Source organism: Symphalangus syndactylus, chromosome 6 (assembly GCF_028878055.3).
Source record: "Symphalangus syndactylus isolate Jambi chromosome 6, NHGRI_mSymSyn1-v2.1_pri, whole genome shotgun sequence".
In the NCBI taxonomy this organism is placed as follows: domain Eukaryota; kingdom Metazoa; phylum Chordata; class Mammalia; order Primates; family Hylobatidae; genus Symphalangus; species Symphalangus syndactylus.
This window is the reverse complement of record NC_072428.2, coordinates 67,160,175-67,180,492: the sequence shown is the minus strand read 5'-3', so window position 1 is coordinate 67,180,492 and position 20,318 is coordinate 67,160,175. Positions and strand designations below refer to the sequence as shown.

Genomic DNA, 20,318 nt, shown 5'->3' with positions numbered 1-20,318 from the left:
TCTGTCATTCTCAATTCAGTCCATTTTCAAAGATGTGACAAATCTACCTTTAAATTCATGACCACAACCTTCAAAAGTGCACCTCTGGTACTGCCAGGCAAACACATATGGTTTCCCTAATCCATTCACTCCTCCTCTGCTAGAAGACTTATTTAATAGTCTTTTTTTATTTCAATTTCTACTACCTCAGTCTTAGCTCATGATCGTCCTTTCTGTTGCACTAAGCGAGAAGAAATCAGGAGAGAGCCTGCACAAGTTCTCATCACCACATCTACCAGCCTCCTGAATCTCTACCCATATATCCATTATCCTGTCTAAAGTGAACACCTCCATATATGCTATTTTCTACTCAAGGACACTGCTTTAGCAGTTCTCCTTGCTCTCCTACATCATCAATTTTTCCTGTTGACAATAGGCTAATAAGTCAGGAACAGAAAGACAAATAGCATGATTGATCTCACTTATATGTGGAATCTAAAAGTTGAACTTACAGAAGCATACAGTAGAATGGTGGTTGCCAGGGTTTGAAGAATGGAGGAGAAGGGAAAATGAGGACATGTTGGTCAAAGGGCACAAAGTTTCAGTTCAATGGAATGAATAAATTCTGAAAATCTATTGTACAGCATGGAGAATACAGTTACTATTAATGTATACTTGTAATTTGCTAAGAGATCAGATCTTAACTGTTCTCTACAAAAAAATGATGACTGTGTGAGGTGACAGATATGTTAAGTAGCTTGATTTTATTTCAAAATATAGGCTGGGTGCGGTGGCTCACACCTGTAATCCCAGCACTTTGGGAAGCCGAGGCAGGCAGATCACCTGAGGTCTGGAGTTCGAGACCAGCCTGGCCAACATGGCAATACCCTGTCTCTACTAAAAAAAAATACAAAACTTAGCCAGGTGTGGTGGCATGTGCCTGTAGTCCCAGCTACTCAGGAGACTGAGGCAGGAGAATCGCTTGAACCTGGGAGGCGGAGATTGCAGTCAGCCGAGATTGCGCCACTGCACTCCAGCCTGGGCAACAGAGCAAGACTCCATCTCTCAAAATCAAAATAAAACAAAACAAAATGTAAACATGTATCAAAAACATCACATTGTATACCCTAAGTTATATATGATTTAAACTTGTATATTATACCTTAATAAAGCAGTGGAGGGGGAGATAAAGAATGAAATGTGTGTTGCATTACCTGAGTGAATGAGTCAACTGAGGATACGGCAGCATTACCTACAGGGGTCTGCTGAGCCATACTATCCAATAATTCCACTGAAATTCCAATCTGAGCAACAGATGGAGTTCGGACAATATTCATGGCTCCAAAAGGATGTTGGCTTCCTTCTCCTGCAAGAAATTAACATATGCCACACATTTCAAATTTAACTTGTAGTCACATAATTTCCTTTGTAAATTTGTAAAGAACCTCTGATTTATATACATGAAAAAGTTTTCTTATGTCCAAGTTTGTCTCTTTTTAGATAAATGCAAAAGGCTAGTTTTTAGCATATTAACAAAGAATAAAAGAACTAAAAGTTTCCCACCAGAAAAATAGCTGTTACATTTCTAAAATGTATTGAAACTACTGCAGCTAGACACAGACAGTAACAGAGTGTGGGAAAAATAATTAATATAGAAGACTCCCTTTAGCATTTCTTATAGAGCAGCTCTGCTAGCAATGACTTAGTTTTTGTTTATCTAGGGAAGTATTTCTCCTTCATCTCTAAAGACAGTTTTGCTGAATATATAATTCCTGGTTGAGAGCTTTTTTTTTTTTTCCCTTTCAGAACTCTGAATATGCCAATCCACTACCCTCTAGAAGACTATGGGGTCTCTGATGAGAAATCAGCTATTAATCTTATCAAGGATCCTTGTATGTGATGAGTTACTTCTCTTGATGCTTTCAACATTCTCTCTTTACCTTTTGACAGTTTGATTGTCGTGTGTCTTGGTGTAGTTTATCCTACACCAAGCTGGAGTTTCTTGAGCTTCTTAAATGTGGTTAATGTTTTTCCTCAAATTTGAGAAGTTTCTGAGCATTATTTATTTAAATATTGTTTTAGCCTGTTCAGGCTGCTATAACAAAACACCATAAACTGGGTAGCTTATAAACAATGGAAATTTATTTCTCACAGTTCTGGAGGTTGGGAAGTCCAAGATCAAGGAACCGGCAGATTTGGTATCTGGTGAAGGCCCATTTCCTGGTTCAGACAGTGCCTTCTCACTGTGTTCTCACATGGTAGAAGGGCAAGTGATCATCTTATTACTCTAAGAGTGGTAATCCCATTCATGAGGGCTCTACTCCCATGACCCAGTCACCATCCAAGTCCCTACCTCCCAATACCTTGGGGGTTAGGATTTCATCATATAAATTTAAAAGACCTCATCATATAAAAAGACACAAACATTCAGACCATAGCAAATATTCTTTCCAGCCCTCTCACCTTTCCATATGTTACTCTCATTACAGTGTCTGCTGTGCATGTTGGTGCCCTTGAGGGTGTCTCACAGGTCTCTAAGGGTCTGCTCTTCAAACTTTATATTCCAATTAATTTATCTTAGAATTCACTTTTTCTTTCTTCTGTCTACTCAATTCTGCTATCTAAACCCTTTAGTGAACCGTTCAGTTACTGTACTTTTCAGCTATAAACTCTGTTTAGTTCCTTTTTATAATTTCTATATTGATATTCCCTATTTGATGATGTATCATTCTCCTGGTTTCCTTTAGCAATTTGAGCATAATAAAGACAGCTTACTTAAAAGTCTTTGTATGTGCTTCCTTGGGGGAAGTTTCTGTTCGTTTCTTCTGTATAAGAGCCTTACTTTGTTTCTTTGTATGTTTCATAATTTTTCGTAGAAAACTGGACATTTTGAATATTGCAATGTGACAACACTATAAATCGGATGTTTCCGCCTTCTAGGGGTTTGTTGTTGCTGTTTGTTGTAGTTGTTTCCTCATTTAATGACTTATCTAACTAATTTTGTAAAGTCTGTTTCTTTGTTATGTGTGGCCAGTGAAGTCTCTGTTCCATTAGTTAGTAGTCTGCCAGTGATTAGAAAGAAATTTCCTTACACCTCTGCAACCAAAAAATTCTGCCAGTCTTTGCAGATGGGCTCTGCATGTTGGGACATGCCTTCAGTATTCAGCCAGGCAGTTTATAACTCCACCTTAGTCTTCACTTCCTGCTTGTGCAGAGACTTAAAGTGAGCCAGAAGAGAGAGCTCTGGGTCTTCTCGGGTCTTTCCTGAGCATGCACAAAGCTCTGGGAATGCATATACCCTTCTAGATTACCAAGAATATGTCAGAGAATTTCAAAGCCCTTATTCCCCAAAGCATCTCATTCCCAACCTTTCTGGTTAGTTTTGGTTTACTCCAACTGTTTTCCTTTGCCTCAGCCAACAGTAACTAAAACATATATCTGTAAATACTTTTAACAAACACCCCCAAGGTAGTTACTTTTCCATCAAGAGTTCCAAGTTAGGTGACATAAAGGCAGACCTCTTTTTTTTTAAACAGTCTTCTAGCAAGCCACCAGACAGATGAAAACAAGTTAATTACAATTCTTTCTGAATTAGGTCTATCCTGGTCCCTGTATCAGTACCAGGAATGGAGACTGTTATTTTCAAGGCTATCACTGAGCGGAGAAGCAGATGGGACCAGGGTAGCCAAATGCCACAAAGCTCACTGTTCTTACTGCGATTCAGTGTATTTTCTTGATTAAGTGTTCCCCTGATTGCTACAAGCTTTTGGTTAGTTACCAGAGCTCCAAAAAAGTTGATTCTGGGTCAACACACAGTTGCTCATATCCTGTAATCCCAACACTTTCAGGGGCTGAGGCAGGAGGAATGCTTGAGCCCAGAAGTTTGAGACTAGCCTGGTCAACATGGGGAGACCCCATCTCTGCAAAAATTAGCCAGGCGAGGTGGTGCATGCTTGTGGTCCTGGCTACTTGGGAGGTCGAGGTGGCAGGATCGTTTAGGCCTAGGAGATTGAGGCTACAGTGAGCTGTGATCTTCTGACAGTGTTGTTGCTTTTATGGAAGACTGGATTTTCTGGAGCTCCTTACTCTACCATTTGATTTCTTTTAAATCTAGAATTATGCTAAAATCCAGAAAACATATCATTATCAAAACATATAATCAAATAGATGCAAAAATAATAAATTATAAATTGTAATACAAAAACAGAAGAGCAAGCAAAATATATGACCTAGTCTTAATATAAAAAACAAATGTAAATTAGATCAAGTTCTTTAAAACACTGTTAACAGTAAATACAGCAGCTAATTTTTTTTAAGACTCTTTCTCAAAGCATCCCTCCTCCATGTAAATCAAGAGCCTAACACAAAACACAACTCAGAGGAAAAATTCCTACAGGGAGCTAGTTCTTTACTCTCAGTATACAAAGGAAAAGCAGTCACCATCATTTGTTATTTGCATCGAATGGAAACTTTACACACACACACACACACACACACACATATTTTATAAAGCATGTTGAGAAGAAATCAGGAAATAGTGGAAAACAACTTTATTAGATTTTTTCTAAGTATTTAAGTATAGCAAATCCAGATAGTCATTCCACATTTTCCTTGTTTTTAAGATATAGCCGAAATGGGCTATGTCCTGTGAATACAACTGCCCATCAACCATGATGGATAAACATGGAACACATCCATCTTATGGAACACATCCATTTTATAAATTTCATAAGTCAGATATCTAATATTAAAGTTACAGCTTATGGTTGTATCTTGTTCTTTTTTTGGCATCTACATTGCCATAATATAATACCTGAAAGCTTGAAGTTTTGAAACCTTTAACGGCTCATAATTTGTTGACGGAAGGATGGCTATCCTCTGATCTATATTTTGCAAAATATTTTCATTTGTAGATTTAAAACCATTATTTAGAATGATCAAGCCAATGATTTTTTTTTTCATTCCTACACCTATTTCCTTCCAATCACTATTGTATACACCCCTGCTTTCAGCATTTGTCTACTTATAAAACCATATCCAGTCTATTTTGGAGCACAAATATAAGAGATAAAAGAATAGCAGAACACATCCTTTACTACTTGTCCATGACAAAATATTATGTGAGAAATTCCTTCTTCTTAAATGACTGAATAGAATACCATATTTATTTTTTCTTCTTCTTTATTTTTTTTTTTGTTGTTGTTGTTGTTGTTGAGACAGAATCTCACTCTGTTGCCCAGGCTGGAGTGCAGTGGGACGATCTTGGCTCAATGCAACCTCCGCCTCCTGGGTTCAAGGGCAATTCTCATGCCTCAGCCTCCCGAGTAGCTGGGATTACAGGCCTGTGCAACTACGCCCGGCTAATTTTCAAATTTTTAGTGGAGACAGGGTTTCACCATGTTGGCCAGGCCAATCTGGAACTCCTGACGTCAAGTGATCCACCCATCTCGGCCTCCCAAAGTGCTGGGATTACAGACATGAGCCACCACACCTGGCCTCATATTTTCTCTTGATCCTTAAATATACACTATTCAATCATCAAATTTTTAGTTGAGAAAACTCATATGATGAGATCTTATTTGAAGATTCATGGTAGGTAATTTTGCTTATATGATCCACTTTACCATCGTCATCAGTGTAGAATGTACCTTTTAGTATTCATTTTCTGATTTGTCTAATAATTGTGAAACTTCTTCCTCTGTCAATTTTCTTCTCTTTGCCATTATGAACAAAATATGTAAAAGTATGAATTTACATTCTGTTCAATAAAAGCTAAAAAGAGACCATAAAGATGGTGTCTCCAGTCTCCTTTTATATTACTTAAAAGATGGCATAATCTTTTGGGCAATGCAACATGAAAATTGTAGGTTAATGCAATGACAAACCAAGGCCCACAGGCCAAATCAGTCCCACAACCTATTTTGTATGACGTGGGAGCTATGAATGGTTTTTAAATATTTAAAGGGTTGTTTAAGAGTAATATGCCACAGAGATCAAATATAGCCCACAATGCCTACAATATTTTCTAACTGATCTTTCACAAAAAAGTTTGCCAACTTCTACTCTAGCTAATTCCAACATTTTTCTTTTTTTATTTTAGACCCTTTTTGTAAGTATAGTTTTGATGAGTACTGATAAAATAATTTCCTGGATGAAATAACAAAATGCTTCAATATATAGGTAAAATAAGACCAGTAATATCCCCAAATGCTTCTTAGATTTACAAAGTGGTCCATATGGTAATTGCAAGATAAAATGAGTTTTATTATATTAAAAAACATGTAAGTAAATGTTATCTCTATTCTTTATTTTTTTTTTCCTCTCTGTGCTTTAGAAGACCTCTACAAAAGAATAAAACTCATGAAGTACCAATCCTTCTAATGGATAAAAATGCTCAAAAGAGAAATTTAAAAATTAAAAGTAAGTCCACTGGTTGAGATGTCTGTAAGTGTGCATAGCAGCAAAGAGATGAGGACTAAAGAAAACAGTCATGGGCCGGGCACGGTGGCTCACGCCTGTAATCCCAGCACTTTGTGAGGCCGAGGCGGGCAGATCACGAGGTCAGGAGATCAAGACCATCCTGGCTAACACGGTGAAACCCCGTCTCTACTAAAAAAATAAAAAATAATTAGCCAGGCATGGTGGCAGGCGCCTGTAGTCCCAGCTACTCGGGAGGCTGAGGCAGGAGAATGGCGTGAACCCAGGAGGCGGAGCGCCACTGCACTCCAGTCTGAGCGACAGAGCAAGACTCCGTCTCAAAAAAAAAAAAAAAAACAGGGCAAAAAGAAGGAATTCACTATGCAGTAGCATTTCACTGTGATGACACAGCTAAAAAACTACACAGAAACAACTTAAATATGCCTGCTTGAAAGCATTCCTAGTACTGAATATACAAATTTAGAAATACGTATTTCCAAAAACTCCTTGCTTCATTTCTGTTGATACCTAGACAAACCTGAAATTACATTTTCACTAATGTATATTCTAAGACCTATGTGACTCTCAAAGGTTTATCGATAATTTTAAACCAGATAAAAATATAATTTATCTGATACCGTAGTATGTCTGAAATGTACTTAATGAAGCAAGTATCTAAAGTCCATCACTGTGCTCTATAGAGCACAAAATAAAAGATATAAAACATCCCTATTCTCAAAAAGCTTACACCCTAATGTGGCGGGGGAGGGAAGGAAGTAACAGTCACGTAACCATTCTGAACTGGTTTCATTATCTGGGCAATTTCTTTTCTTTTTGAGACAGAGTCTAGCTTTGTTGCCCAGGCTGAAGTGCTGTGGTGTGATCTTAGCTCACTGCAACCTCTACCTCCCAGGTTCGAGGGATACTCCTGCCTCATATTCCTGAGTAGCTGAAATTACAGGTGTGTGCCACCATGCCCAGCTAATTTTTGTATTTTTAGTAGAGACGGGGTGTCACCATATTGGCCAGGCTGGTCTCGAAGTCCTGATCTCAAATGATCCGCCCGCCTTGGCCTGCCAAAGTGCTGGGATTACAAGCATGAGCCACTACACCTGGCCCTATCTGGGTAATTTCTAACATCCTTTCTAGTGCTGACATCTATGATTTTACGAAAATATAACAACCATTTATTGAGTACCAACTGTTTACAAGGTACTACTATACATTTGTGTACATTATCCCTAATTTAAAAAAAACTTGCACTGCAGGTATTATCTCCATTTTACCTGAATTCTCCTCTGTAATTAAAGGTCTTGGTCAAGATTATACAACCATTAATGAGTATCACTGAGATCCATAACGAAGCATATCACTGTTCATAGCTGTTACAGGTTTTTAACAGATGTTTATGTTGTTATAAGTGGAAACCAATATTCAGTTGACCCTCTATCTGAATACTGAAAAGACTATCAAGTTTTCTCATGCATCTGACAATTTATGATACTGCTAAGGCTAGAAACTACTTTCAGAACTTTGGTAAGATATTTTAAGAAAAAAAATTTCAAAAAGTACTGACAGTACAAATATAGAACTAGAAAAAAATACTTTAGGTACAAGTGATTTCTAATTTGTCTGAAAAGCAGGCTAAGGCTAGTCAAAGAACTTCACTGAGGAGACTTAGGTAGTCCATTGAGAAAATTCTCAGGACAACCTGGACCTGATCATGAAATGCTTCTCTGGACCAGATTAAATCAAAACAAAAGTGAGTAAATGATATTTTTGCTTCTTGTTATTCAACTCTGAAGGATGTGCAAACTCTAGACTTTGAAGAAAATATGCAGAGTATCTAAATAGAGCTTTTGGCTTCCTGTTATCTAACTCCCTTGCATACTATCAAGGACTGCAATGTTGAATTTTGGTACGAATATGATGAGAATGAAGATAAAGATCCTTAATTCAAAATAAGTCATCAAGATTTTTGCCCTAAAGTTTTTGTCATTATATTCAGAACTTCATTAAGTGGGGTGACAAACAAGGAAAACTTGCTCGTAGGAGACAAGACCCTATAAAAATTACCAAGTCTGGTTTCATAGTTGTCAAATATAAACGTTTATTTCTGTAATATTAATTCTTGGAACACCGTGAAAATTTAACTACGTATATTGTAATCCCTAGAGGAACCACTAAAAAACTAATGCAAAGGTATACAGCGAAAGAACCAAAGATTTATGGGCTAAAAAACACGCAATCCAAAAGAATGCCAAAAAAGGGGAGAAAAAAAATAACAGCAAGATAAAAATATAAACCTAACCATATAAATAACTGTAAATATTAATGGACTAAACACCCTACTTAAAAAGCAGAGACTAAGAATAAGTTAATAAAAGAAAAGGCAGCACCAAACTACATGCTATTTAAGAGACAGAGATTTACATTAAAAGCAAAAGGTAAAAGTATGTTATAAAGGAAATTTATGTTAAAAAAATATATAGCATGTAAACACTATAAGAAAGCTGGAGAAGCTATAAATTTTAGATGAAGCAGACTTTGAGACAGTATTATTACTGGAGATAAAAGATTTCATATTGGTAAAAGAAACAATTCATCAATTTATACAAACTCAGAAAGCAGAGGAAGAAAAAACCATTGTTATGCATTTATGTTTATCTCATTGCACTCTTACCACTTCTATTCAAAATGGTGTCCGAAGGCCTAGACAACACCATAAGGCAAAAAGAAAAAAAAAAAAAGAAACCACAGGCATAAAAATTGAAAAGAAAGAAGTAAAAAGTTTTTTTCATACACACGATCATCTGTACAGAAAATCCTAAAGCTACTAGAGCTAATTAGGGAGTTTAACAAGATATTCAATATATTATACCCTTTCCTTCATCCTTCAGGATACAAAGCCAGTATACAAAAATCAATTGTACTTCTATAATACTAGCAACAAATAATTGGAAATTTAAAATGTTTTGAGATTTAGAAAAAAAAGCCAAAATGCCCAACAAGGAATGGGTAATCAAACCACAGCTTACCAACAAAATATAATTCTAGACTACCAATTTAAAACAAATAGGAAAAAAAGTGGGTGGACTATATCCTCCAGATCACCGTTTCTGAAAGCTTTTTTTTTTTTAACTCATCACGTTTTCCTTTTAAATAAAGATAAAAATCTCATCTTCTTTTCCTATCTTAACTCATCTAAACATAAGAATGTATCTGTTCATCACTTTACTTGGTTAATAGGAAAGGAGTGGAGGAAAAGAAAGGGTAAGTAAACATTTAGTACTTTTGGAACCCATCAAAATTTCAGAACCCATTATGAGGTAATATTAAGTAAAAATGGCTGAAAACAGCAGTTACAAGCATGTGAGGAGCGTGCATGCGCACGCACATACACACACACACACACACACACACACACACACACACACACAACACAATGGAAAGAAATGTGGGGCCGAGCACAGTGGCTCACGCCTGTGATCCCAGCACTTTGGGAGGCCAAGGCAGGTGGATTACTCAAGACCAGGAGTTCAAGACCAGCCTAGCCAACATGGTGAAACCTCGTTGCTACTAAAAATACAAAATAGGGTCAGGTGTGGTGGCTCACGCCTGTAATCCCAGCACTTTGGAAGGCCGAGGCAGGAGGATCACGAGGTCAGGCATTCAAGACCAGCCTGGGTAAGATGGTGAAACCCCGTCTCTACTAAAAAGACAAAAATTAGTCAGGCGTGGTGGCAGGTACCTGTAATCCCAGCCACTCAGGAGGCTGAGGCAGAGAATTGCTTGAACCTGGGAGGCAGAGGGTGCAGTGAGCATACAACTCCAAGAGGTTGCATGCCACTGCACTCCAGCCTGGGCAACAGAGCGAGACTCCATCTCAAAAAAAAAAAAAAAAAAAAAACATTAGCTGCGCATGGCGGTGCGTGCCTGTAGGCCCAGCTACTCAGGAGGCTGAGGCACAAGAATCACTTGAACCCGGGAGGTGGAAGTTGTAGTGAGCTGAGATCGTGCCTCTGCACTCCAGCCTGGGTGACAAAGTGAGACTCCGTCTCAAAAAAAAAAAAAAAGAAAAGAAATGTAAATGTTGTTTTCTCCTTAAATTTACTTTAGGAAAAGAAAATACTACACTTAGAATAGTAAACGAAAAATCTGAGTATCTAGATCCTAATCCCTGCTCTATTTCAGGAACACTAAAAACTTTCTAGATTTCAAGAGCCTTAACAGTAAAATTAAGGAATTAATTATTTTACGGCCTTTCATTCTGATATTTCATGGCTTTCTGTTATACTTGGTAGGGATATGCTCTATTAGTTTTTCACGTAGTACGAAGTACACTGTACCTTTACTAAGATTCTAAAAACTGTCATGACAATCATGATCCATTACCCATTCAGGATCCTTCCTCCTATACCATTTGTTTTAAAGGCCATTTTAATCCAGGAACTTAGTTCCACTTCTAGGAGTTTCTTCTACAGAAATACAGTACTAGAAACTATGTACAAAGATATGTGTAAGAATATTTATTGTAGCATTACTAGTAAAACAATTAAAAAATGGAAACCCAGATTTCCATTAATAGGGAATTAAAGTACAGTATTGCCATATAACATATACCTGTTTGAAAGCAGTAGATCTATGCATACCCACTAAAAGTTAGCAGACTCTCTGAGCAAAAAAATTAACTTCTCTGAAATTCAGTGTCTTGAAAACCAGAGGTTTGGCTGGGCACAGTGGCTCACGCCTGTAATCCCAGCACTTTGAGAGGCCAAGGCGAGTGGATCACGAGGTCAGGAGATCAAGACCATCCTGGCTAAGATGGCAAAACCCCGTCTCTACTAAAAATACAAAAAATTAGCCAGGCGTGGTGGCAGGTGCCTGTGGTCCCAGCTACTTGGGAGGCTGAGGCAGGAGAATGGCGTGAACCCGGGAGGCGGAGCTGGCACTACACTCTAGCCTGGGTGACAGAGCAAGACTCTGTCTCAAAAAAAAAAAGAAAGAAAAGAAAACCAGAGGCTTATTAACACCAACCTCTTGAAGATGGCCGATTAGGAACAGCTCCAGTCTACAGCTCCCAGCGTGAGAGACGCAGAAGACGGGTGATTTCTGCATTTCCATCTGAGGTACTGGGTTCATCTCACTAGGGAGTGCCAGACAGTGGGTGCAGGACAGTGGGTGCAGTGCACCGTGCACGAGCCAAAGCAGGGCGAGGCATTGCCTCACTCGGGAAGTGCAAGGGGTTTTCCTAGTCAAAGAAAGGCGTGACAGACGGCACCTGGAAAATCGGGTCACTCCCACCCTAAACTGCGCTTTTCCAACGGGCTTAAAAAACGGCACAGCAGGAGATTATATCCCGCACCTGCCTCGGGGGGTACTATGCCCACGGAGTCTCACTGATTGCTAGCACAGCAGTCTGAGATCAAGCTGCAAGGCGGCAGCTACGCTGGGGGAGGGGCGCCTGCCATTGCCCAGGTTTGATTAGGTAAACAAAGCAGCAGGGAAGGTCAAACTGGGTAGAGCCCACCACAGCTCAAGGAGGCCTGCCTGCCTTTGTAGGCTCCACCTCTGGGGGCAGGGCACAGACAAACAAAAAGTCAGCAGTAACCTCTGCAGACTTAAGTGTCCCTGTGTGACAGCTTTGAAGAGAGTAGTAGTTCTCTCAGCACGCAGCTGCAGATCTGGGAACAGGCAGACTGCCTCCTCAAGTGGGTCCCTGACCCCCGAGCAGCCTAACTGGGAGGCATTCCCCAGTAGGGGCAGACTGACACCTCACACGGCCAGGTACTCCTCTGAGACAAAACTTCCAGAGGAACGATCAGACAGCAGCATTTGTGGTTCACCAAGATCCACTATTCTACAGCCAACGCTGTTCTGCAGCCACTGCTGCTGATACCCAGGCAAACAGGGTCTGGAGTGGACCTCTAGCAAACTCCAACAGACTGCAGCTGAGGGTCCTGTCTCGTAGAAGGAAAACTAACAAACAGAAAGGACATCTACACCAAAAACCCTTCTGTACAACACCATCGTCAAAGACCAAAAGTAGATAAAACCACAAAGATGGGGAAAAAACAGAGCAGAAAAACTGGAAATTCTAAAAAGCAGAGTGCCTCTCCTTCTCCAAAGGAACAGAGTTCCTCACTAGCAACGGAACAAGGCTGGACAGAGAATGACTCTGACGAGTTAAGAGAAGAAGGCTTCAGACGATCAAACTACTCCGAGCTACAGGAGGAAATTCAAACCAATGGCAAAGAAGTTAAAAACTGTGAAAAAAAATTAGACGAATGGATAACTTCTCTACGCAGAGAAGTCCGTAAAGGAGCTGATGGAGCGGAAAGCCAAGGCTCGAGAACTACGTGAAGAATGCAGAAGCCTCAGGAGCTGATGCGATCAACTGGAAGAAAGGGTATCAGTGATGAAAGACGAAATGAATGAAAATGAAGCGAGAAGGGAAGTTTAGAAAAAAAGAATAAAAAGAAACGAACAAAGCCTCCAAGAAATATGGGACTATGTGAAAAGACCAAATCTACGTCTGATTGGTGTACCTGAAACTGACGGGGAGAATGGAACCAAGTTGGAAAACACTCTGCAGGATATTATCCAGGAGAACCTCCTCAATCTAGCAAGGCAGGCCAACATTCAGATTCAGGAAATACAGAGATCACCACAAAGATACTCCTCGAGAAGAGCAACTCCAAGACACATAATTGTCAGATTCACCAAAGCTGAAATGAAGGAAAAAGTGTTAAGGGCAGCCAGAGAGAAAGGTCAGGTTACCCACAAAGGGAAACCCATCAGACTAACAGCGGATCTCTCGGTAGAAACTCTACAAGCCAGAAGAGAGTGGGGGCCGATATTCGACATTCTTAAAGAAAAGAATTTTCAACCCAGAATTTCATATCCAGCCAAACTAAGCTTCATAAGTGAGGGGGAAATAAAATCCTTTACAGACAAGCAAATGCTGAGAGATTTTGTCACCACCAGGCCTACCCTAAAAGAGCTCCTGAAGGAAGCACTAAACATGGAAACGAACAACCGGTACCAGCCACTGCAAAAACATGCCAAAATATAAAGACTATCAAGGCTAAGAAGAAACTGCATGAACTAACGAGCAAAATAACCAGCTAACATCACAATGACAGGACCAAATTCACACAGAACAATATTAACTTTAAATGTAAATGGGCTAAATGCTCCAATTAAAAGACACAGACTCGCAAACTGGATAAAGAGTCAAGACCCATCAGTGTGCTGTATTCAAGAAACCCATCTCACGTGCAGAGACACACATAGGCTCAAAATAAAGGGATGGAGGAAGATCTATCAAGCAAATGGAAAACAAAAAAAGGCAGAGGTTGCCATCCTGGTCTCTGATAAAACAGACTTTAAACCAACAAAGATCAAAAGACACAAAGAATGCCATTACATAATGGTAAAGGGATCAATTCAACAAGAAGAGCTAACTATCCTAAATATATATGCACCCAATACAGGAGCACCCAGATTCATAAAGCAAGTCTACAAAGAGACTTAGACTCCCACACAATAATAATGGGAGACTTTAACATCCCACTGTCAACACTAGACAGATCAACGAGACAGAAAGTTAACAAGGATACCCAGGAATTGAACTCAGCTCTGCACCAAGCAGACCTAATAGACATCTACAGAACTCTCCACCCCAAATCAACAGAATATACATTTTTTTCAGCACCACACCACACCTATTCCAAAATTGACCACATAGTTGGAAGTAAAGCACTCCTCAGCAAAAGTAAAAGAACAGAAATTATAACAAACTGTCTCTCAGACCACAGTGCAATCAAACTAGAACTCAGGATTCAGAAACTCACTCAAAACCGCTCAACTACATGGAAACTGAGCAACCTGCTCCTGAATGACTACTGGGTACATAACGAAATGAAGGCAGAAATAAAGATGTTTTTTGAAATCAATGAGAACAAAGACACAACATACCAGAATCTCTGGGACACATTCAAAGCAGTGTGTAGAGGGAAATTTATAGCATTAAATGCCCACAGGAGAAAGCAGGAAAGATCCAAAATTGACACCCTAACATCACAATTAAAAGAACTAGAAAAGCAAGAGCAAACACATTCAAAAGCTAGCAGAAGGCTAGAAATAACTAAAATCAGAGCAGAACTGAAGGAAATAGAGATACAAAATACCCTTCAAAAAATTAATGAATCCAGGAGCTGGTTTTTTGAAAAGATCAACAAAATTGATAGACTGCTAGCAAGACTAATAAAGAAGAAAAGAGAGAAGAATCAAATAGGTGCAATAAAAAATGATAAAGGGGATATCACCACCGATCCCACAGAAATACAAACTACTATCAGAGAATACTACAAACACCTCTACGCAAATAAACTAGAAAATCTAGAAGAAATGGATAAATTCCTCAACAAATACACCCTCCCACGACTAAACCAGGAAGAAGTTGAATCTCTGAACAGACCAATAACAGGCTCTGAAATTGTGGCAATAATCAATAGCTTACCAACCAAAAAAAGTCCAGGACCAGATGGATTCACAGCTGAATTCTACCAGAGGTACCAGGAGGAGCTGGTACCATTCCTTCTGAAACTATTCCAAGCAATAGAAAAAGAGGGACTCTTCCCTAACTCATTTTATGAGGCCAGCATCATCCTGATACCAAAGCCTGGCAGAGACACAACCAAAAAAGAGAATTTTAGACCAATATCCTTGATGAACATTGATGCAAAAATCCTCAATAAAATACTGGCAAACCGAATTCAGCAGCACATCAAAAAGCTTATCCACCATGATCAAGTGGGCTTCATCCCTGGGATGCAAGGCTGGTTCAACATACGCAAATCAATAAATGTAATCCAGCATATAAACAGAACCAAAGACAAAAACCACATGATTATCTCAATAGATGCAGAAAAGGCCTCTGACAAAATTCAACAACCCTTCATGCTAAAAACTCTCAATAAATTAGGTATTGATGGGACGTATCTCAAAATAATAAGAGCTATCTATGACAAACCCACAGCCAATATCATACTGAATGGGCAAAAACTGGAAGCATTCCCTTTGAAAACTGGCACAAGACAGGGATGCCCTCTCTCACCACTCCTATTCAACACAGTGTTGGAATTTCTGGCCAGGGCAATTAGGCAGGAGAAGGAAATAAAGGGTATTCAATTAGGAAAAGAGGAAGTCAAATTGTCCCCGTTTGCAGATGACATGATTGTATATCTAGAAAACCCCATTGTCTCAGCCCAAAATCTCCTGAAGCTCATAAGCAACTTCAGCAAAGTCTCAGGATACAAAATCAATGTGCAAAAATCACAAGCCTTCTTATACACCAATAACAGACAAACACAGAGCCAAATCATGAGTGAACTCCCATTCACAATTGCTTCAAAGAGAATAAAATACCTAGGAATCCAACTTACAAGGGATGTGAAGGACCTCTTCAAGGAGAACTAAAAACCACTGCTCAATGAAATAAAAGAGGATACAAACAAATGGAAGAACATTCCATGCTCATGGGTAGGAAGAATCAATATCATGAAAATGGCCATACTGCCCAAGGTAATTTATAGATTCAATGCCATCCCCATCAAGCTACCAATGATTTTCTTCACAGAATTAGAAAAAACTACTTTAAAGTTCATATGGAACCAAAAAAGAGCCCACATCGCCAAGTCAATCCTAAGCCAAAAGAACAAAGCTGGAGGCATCATGCTACCTCACTTCAAACTATACTACAAGGCTGCAATGACCAAAACAGCATGGTACTGGTACCAAAACAGAGATATAGACCAATGCAACAGAACACAGCCCTCAGAAATAATGCCACATATCTACAACCATCTGATCTTTGACAAACCTGACAAAAACAAGCAATGGAGAAAGGATTCCCTATTTAATAAATGGTGCTGGGAAAACTGGCTAGCCATATGTAGAAAGCTGAAACTGGATCCCTTCCTTACACCTTACACAAAAATTAATTCAAGATGGATTAAAGACTTACATGTTAGACCTAAAACCATAAAAACCCTAGAAGAAAACCTAGGCAATACCATTCAGGACATAGGCATGGGCAAGGACTTCATGTCTAAAACACCAAAAGCAATGGCAACAAAAGCCAAAATTGACAAATGGGATCTAATTAAACTAAAGAGCTTCTGCATAGCAAAAGAAACTACCATCAGAGTGAATAGGCAACCTACAAAATGGGAGAAAATTTTCGCAACCTACTCATCTGACAAAGGGCTAATAAGAATCTACAATGAACTCAAACAAATTTACAAGAAAAAAACAAACAACCCCATCAAAAAGTGGGCAAAGGATATGAACAGACACTTCTCAAAAGAAGACATTTATGCAGCCAAAAAACACATGAAAAAATGCTCATCATCACTGGCTATCAGAGAAATGCAAATCAAAACCACAATGAGATACCATCTCACACCAGTTAGAATGGCCATCATTAAAAAGTCAGGAAACAACAGGTGCTGGAGAGGATGTGGAGAAATAGGAACACTTTTACACTGTTGGTGGGACTGTAAACTAGTTCAACCATTGTGGAAGTCAGTGTGGTGATTCCTCAAGGATCTAGAACTAGAAATACCATTTGACCCAGCCATCCCATTACTGCATATATACCCAAAGGATTATAAATCATGCTGCTATAAAGACACATGAACACATATGTTTATTGTGGCACTATTCACAATAGCAAAGACTTGGAACCAACCCAAATGTCCAATAACGATAGACTGGATTAAGAAAATGTGGCACCTATACACCATGGAATACTATGCAGCCATAAAACATGATGAGTTCATGTCCTTTGTAGGGACATGGATGAAACTGGAAACCATCATTCTCAGCAAACTATAGCAAGGACAAAAAACCAAACACCGCATGTTCTCACTCATAGGTGAGAACTGAACAATGAGAACACATGGACACAGGAAGGGGAACATCACACTCCGGGGACTGTTGTGGGGTGGGGGGAAGGGGGGAGGGATGGCATTAGGAGATATACCTAATGCTAAATGACGAGTTAATCGGTGCAGCACACCAACATGGCACATGTATACATATGTAACAAACCTGCACATTGTGCACATGTACCCTAAAACTTAAAGTATAATAATTAAAAAAATTTAAAAAAAAACACCAACCTCTTAAGGTTGATGTGAAAGATAAATATATAATACATATGAAAACCTAGTACACTGCATTTCACATAGCAGATATTCAATATATGCTACCCTTTCATTCATTTTTCAATCATTATAACACCTTCCTAATTGGTTTCTCTGCCTCTAGTCTTAATAAGATTCCCCAAGCCATTCCAGACAATTATTTTCCCAAAACACCATTTTGTTTTGGTTTGGTTTGGTTTTAGAGAAGAGATCTCACTATGTTGACCCACGCCAGTCTCAAACTCCTAGGCTCAAGCAATCCTCCCACCTCAGCCTCCCGAGTAGTTAGGACTACAGGCACACGCCACCATGCCCAGCTCTAAAACACCATATTAAGATCTTGCTCAAACACTTGCTTACAAGAAAAAATTTAAACCCCACATAGCATGACCATCCATACGACAGTCCCAATTTACCTTTAAAACCTCACCTTTCACTCCACCCAAACAGGAACCTATCATGCCACCCTTAAAAGTCTTCTCCTCACTGTCAGTTGAAGATGCACTGTATTATTTCTAGTTTTATGACTTTAATCATCTCCAAGTGTGATTCCCATCCACCCACTTCCGTCCCATCCAAATCTTATTCATATTTCAAGTTCATGCTCCAATCTAGTCTTCCATAGAGACATTCTCATTTATCTCAGCTCACTATTCTATCTCCTCTGAACAATGTCTTGGTGTGATATTTAATATTCACACACACATGCAGATGCTAAAAGTAGGCATCAAGTAGACGTTCAATAATTACCTGATGAATGAGAACACAACAAAGTCTTAACTACATAAACAGATACATTTTTCTTCTGTAATTTACTTAACAGAAAGGCCTAAAGTAACTTCCCAAGCTTTCACAATGTAAATAGATAGTTACATAATACAACAAAAGACCTTATAGCCACACATATTAGAGTACCTGCAGGTTCCCACTTTTTATTTTATTTTTTATTTATTTATTTATTATTTTGAGATGGAGTCTCCCTCTGTCGCCCAAGCTGGAGAGCGGTGGCACGATCTTGGCTCACTGCAACTTCCGCCACCTCGGTTCAAGCGATTCTCCTGCCTCAACCTTGAGAGTAGCTGGGATTACAACCATGCACCACCATGCCCAGCTAATTTTTGTATTTTTAGTGGAGACAGGGTTTTGCCATGTTGGCCAGGCTGGTCTTGAACTCCTGACCTCAAGTGATCTGCCTGCCTCAGCCTCCCAAAGTGCTGGGATTACAGGCGTGAGCCACAGCGCCTGGCCTAAAGTTTTTAGTTAAATGTCCTTTCTATATTACAGAGACCAAAACCAGCATCTAAAGCCAAAACTGTGAGGAACCTGTTTAAACCTTCCCAAATTTTCCAACTACCAAACCTTATCTAAGCATGTGCCTTTTTTTTTTTCCGAGACGGAGTCTTGGTCTGTTGCCCAGGCTGGAGTGCAGTGGTGCCATCTCGGTTCACTGCAACCTCCACCTCCCGGGTTCAAGCCATTCTCCTGCTTCAGCCTCCCGAGTAGCTGGGACTACACGTGCACACCACCACGCCCAGCTAATTTTTGTATTTTTAGTAGAGATAGGGTTTCACCATATTGGCCAGGCTGGTCTCGAACCCCTGACCTCATGATCCACCTGCCTAGGCCTCCCAAAATGCTGGGATTACAGGTGTGAGCCACCGCACCCAGCCACATTGCCACTTTTTTGTTATTTTAGGATTTCATATCCCATGTTCAAAAAAAAAAAAAGTTTCTTCTTGTTTCTTAGTATCAAAACATTTATTTTATGTTTTCAAATTTAGTCCTACCTGAGTTCTTAACCATCACCCACAGATTGTTCCAGCAACAGGGTAAAATGTATTTATCACATAACTCCTTTTCAGAACCCAGGAGTCACAAAGAATCATCCCTCAAGCAAAACAAAACTCGCAGTAACTGGCTTTAAGACACCCTACAAGTACATGTAATTCTCCCAACAGAGCTCTCTTGACCTCTCCAACCAAAACTGTTCTGTGTGAAGTTAAGAAATCTGTTCACATCACATCATTCAGTACAGAATCATAAGCACTGCCAAAATTTTTCTTTTTTTCTTTTTTTTTGAGACAGGGTCTCACTTTGTCATCCAGGCTGGAGTACAGTGGTGCGATCTTGGCTCACTGCAGCTTCATCCTCCTAGGCTCAAGTGATCCTTCCACTTCAACCTCCTAAGTAGTAGGACTATAGGCATGTACCACCATGCCTGGCTAATTTTTTTATTTTTTGTAGAGACAGATTCTCACTGTGTTACGCAGACTGGTCTGGAACTCCTTGGCTCAAGTGATCCATCCACCTCAACCTCCCAAAGTGCTGAAATTACAGGCGTAAGCCACCATACCTGGCCCCAAATTTCTTAACATGAAATTTGTTTCACTTGAATAACTCTCTACCCTCCAGCTCCCATAAAATTATGCTAGACTTGTTACTTAATAAATTCTCAGTTCAATCAAGTGCCTGAAGTTACTTCAGCAAGCCTCTCCCTAACCCTGATGTACTAGTTAGCTAGGTTTTCCCAATATAATCAAACTTAAACCCACAAGCTTGAAAGGGCACCTGAAAGGCTGAAAAATATAAACCTATTACAAATTCACCTATTCTTATATTTTAATGATATACCATTTCCTACTATGAATACTAGGTCTAATCTATTACATATAAATTAAGAATTCTGATAGTTCAAACATTCAAAAAGTT

The 20,318-nt window shown here is 39.3% G+C and overlaps 1 protein-coding gene across 3 annotated transcripts in view; it reads right to left on the bottom strand.

Annotated features, from left to right (window-relative positions):
* HIKESHI (heat shock protein nuclear import factor hikeshi) overlaps nt 1-20,318 on the bottom strand; it is a 49,891-nt gene that overhangs the window by 7,078 nt on the left and 22,495 nt on the right. For all 3 annotated transcript variants that reach the window (XM_055283162.2, XM_055283163.2, XM_063641526.1), the window contains exon 3: nt 1,194-1,345. In XM_055283162.2, the coding sequence (XP_055139137.1) occupies nt 1,194-1,345 (152 nt within the window). The remainder of the gene's footprint in view (nt 1-1,193; nt 1,346-20,318) is intronic.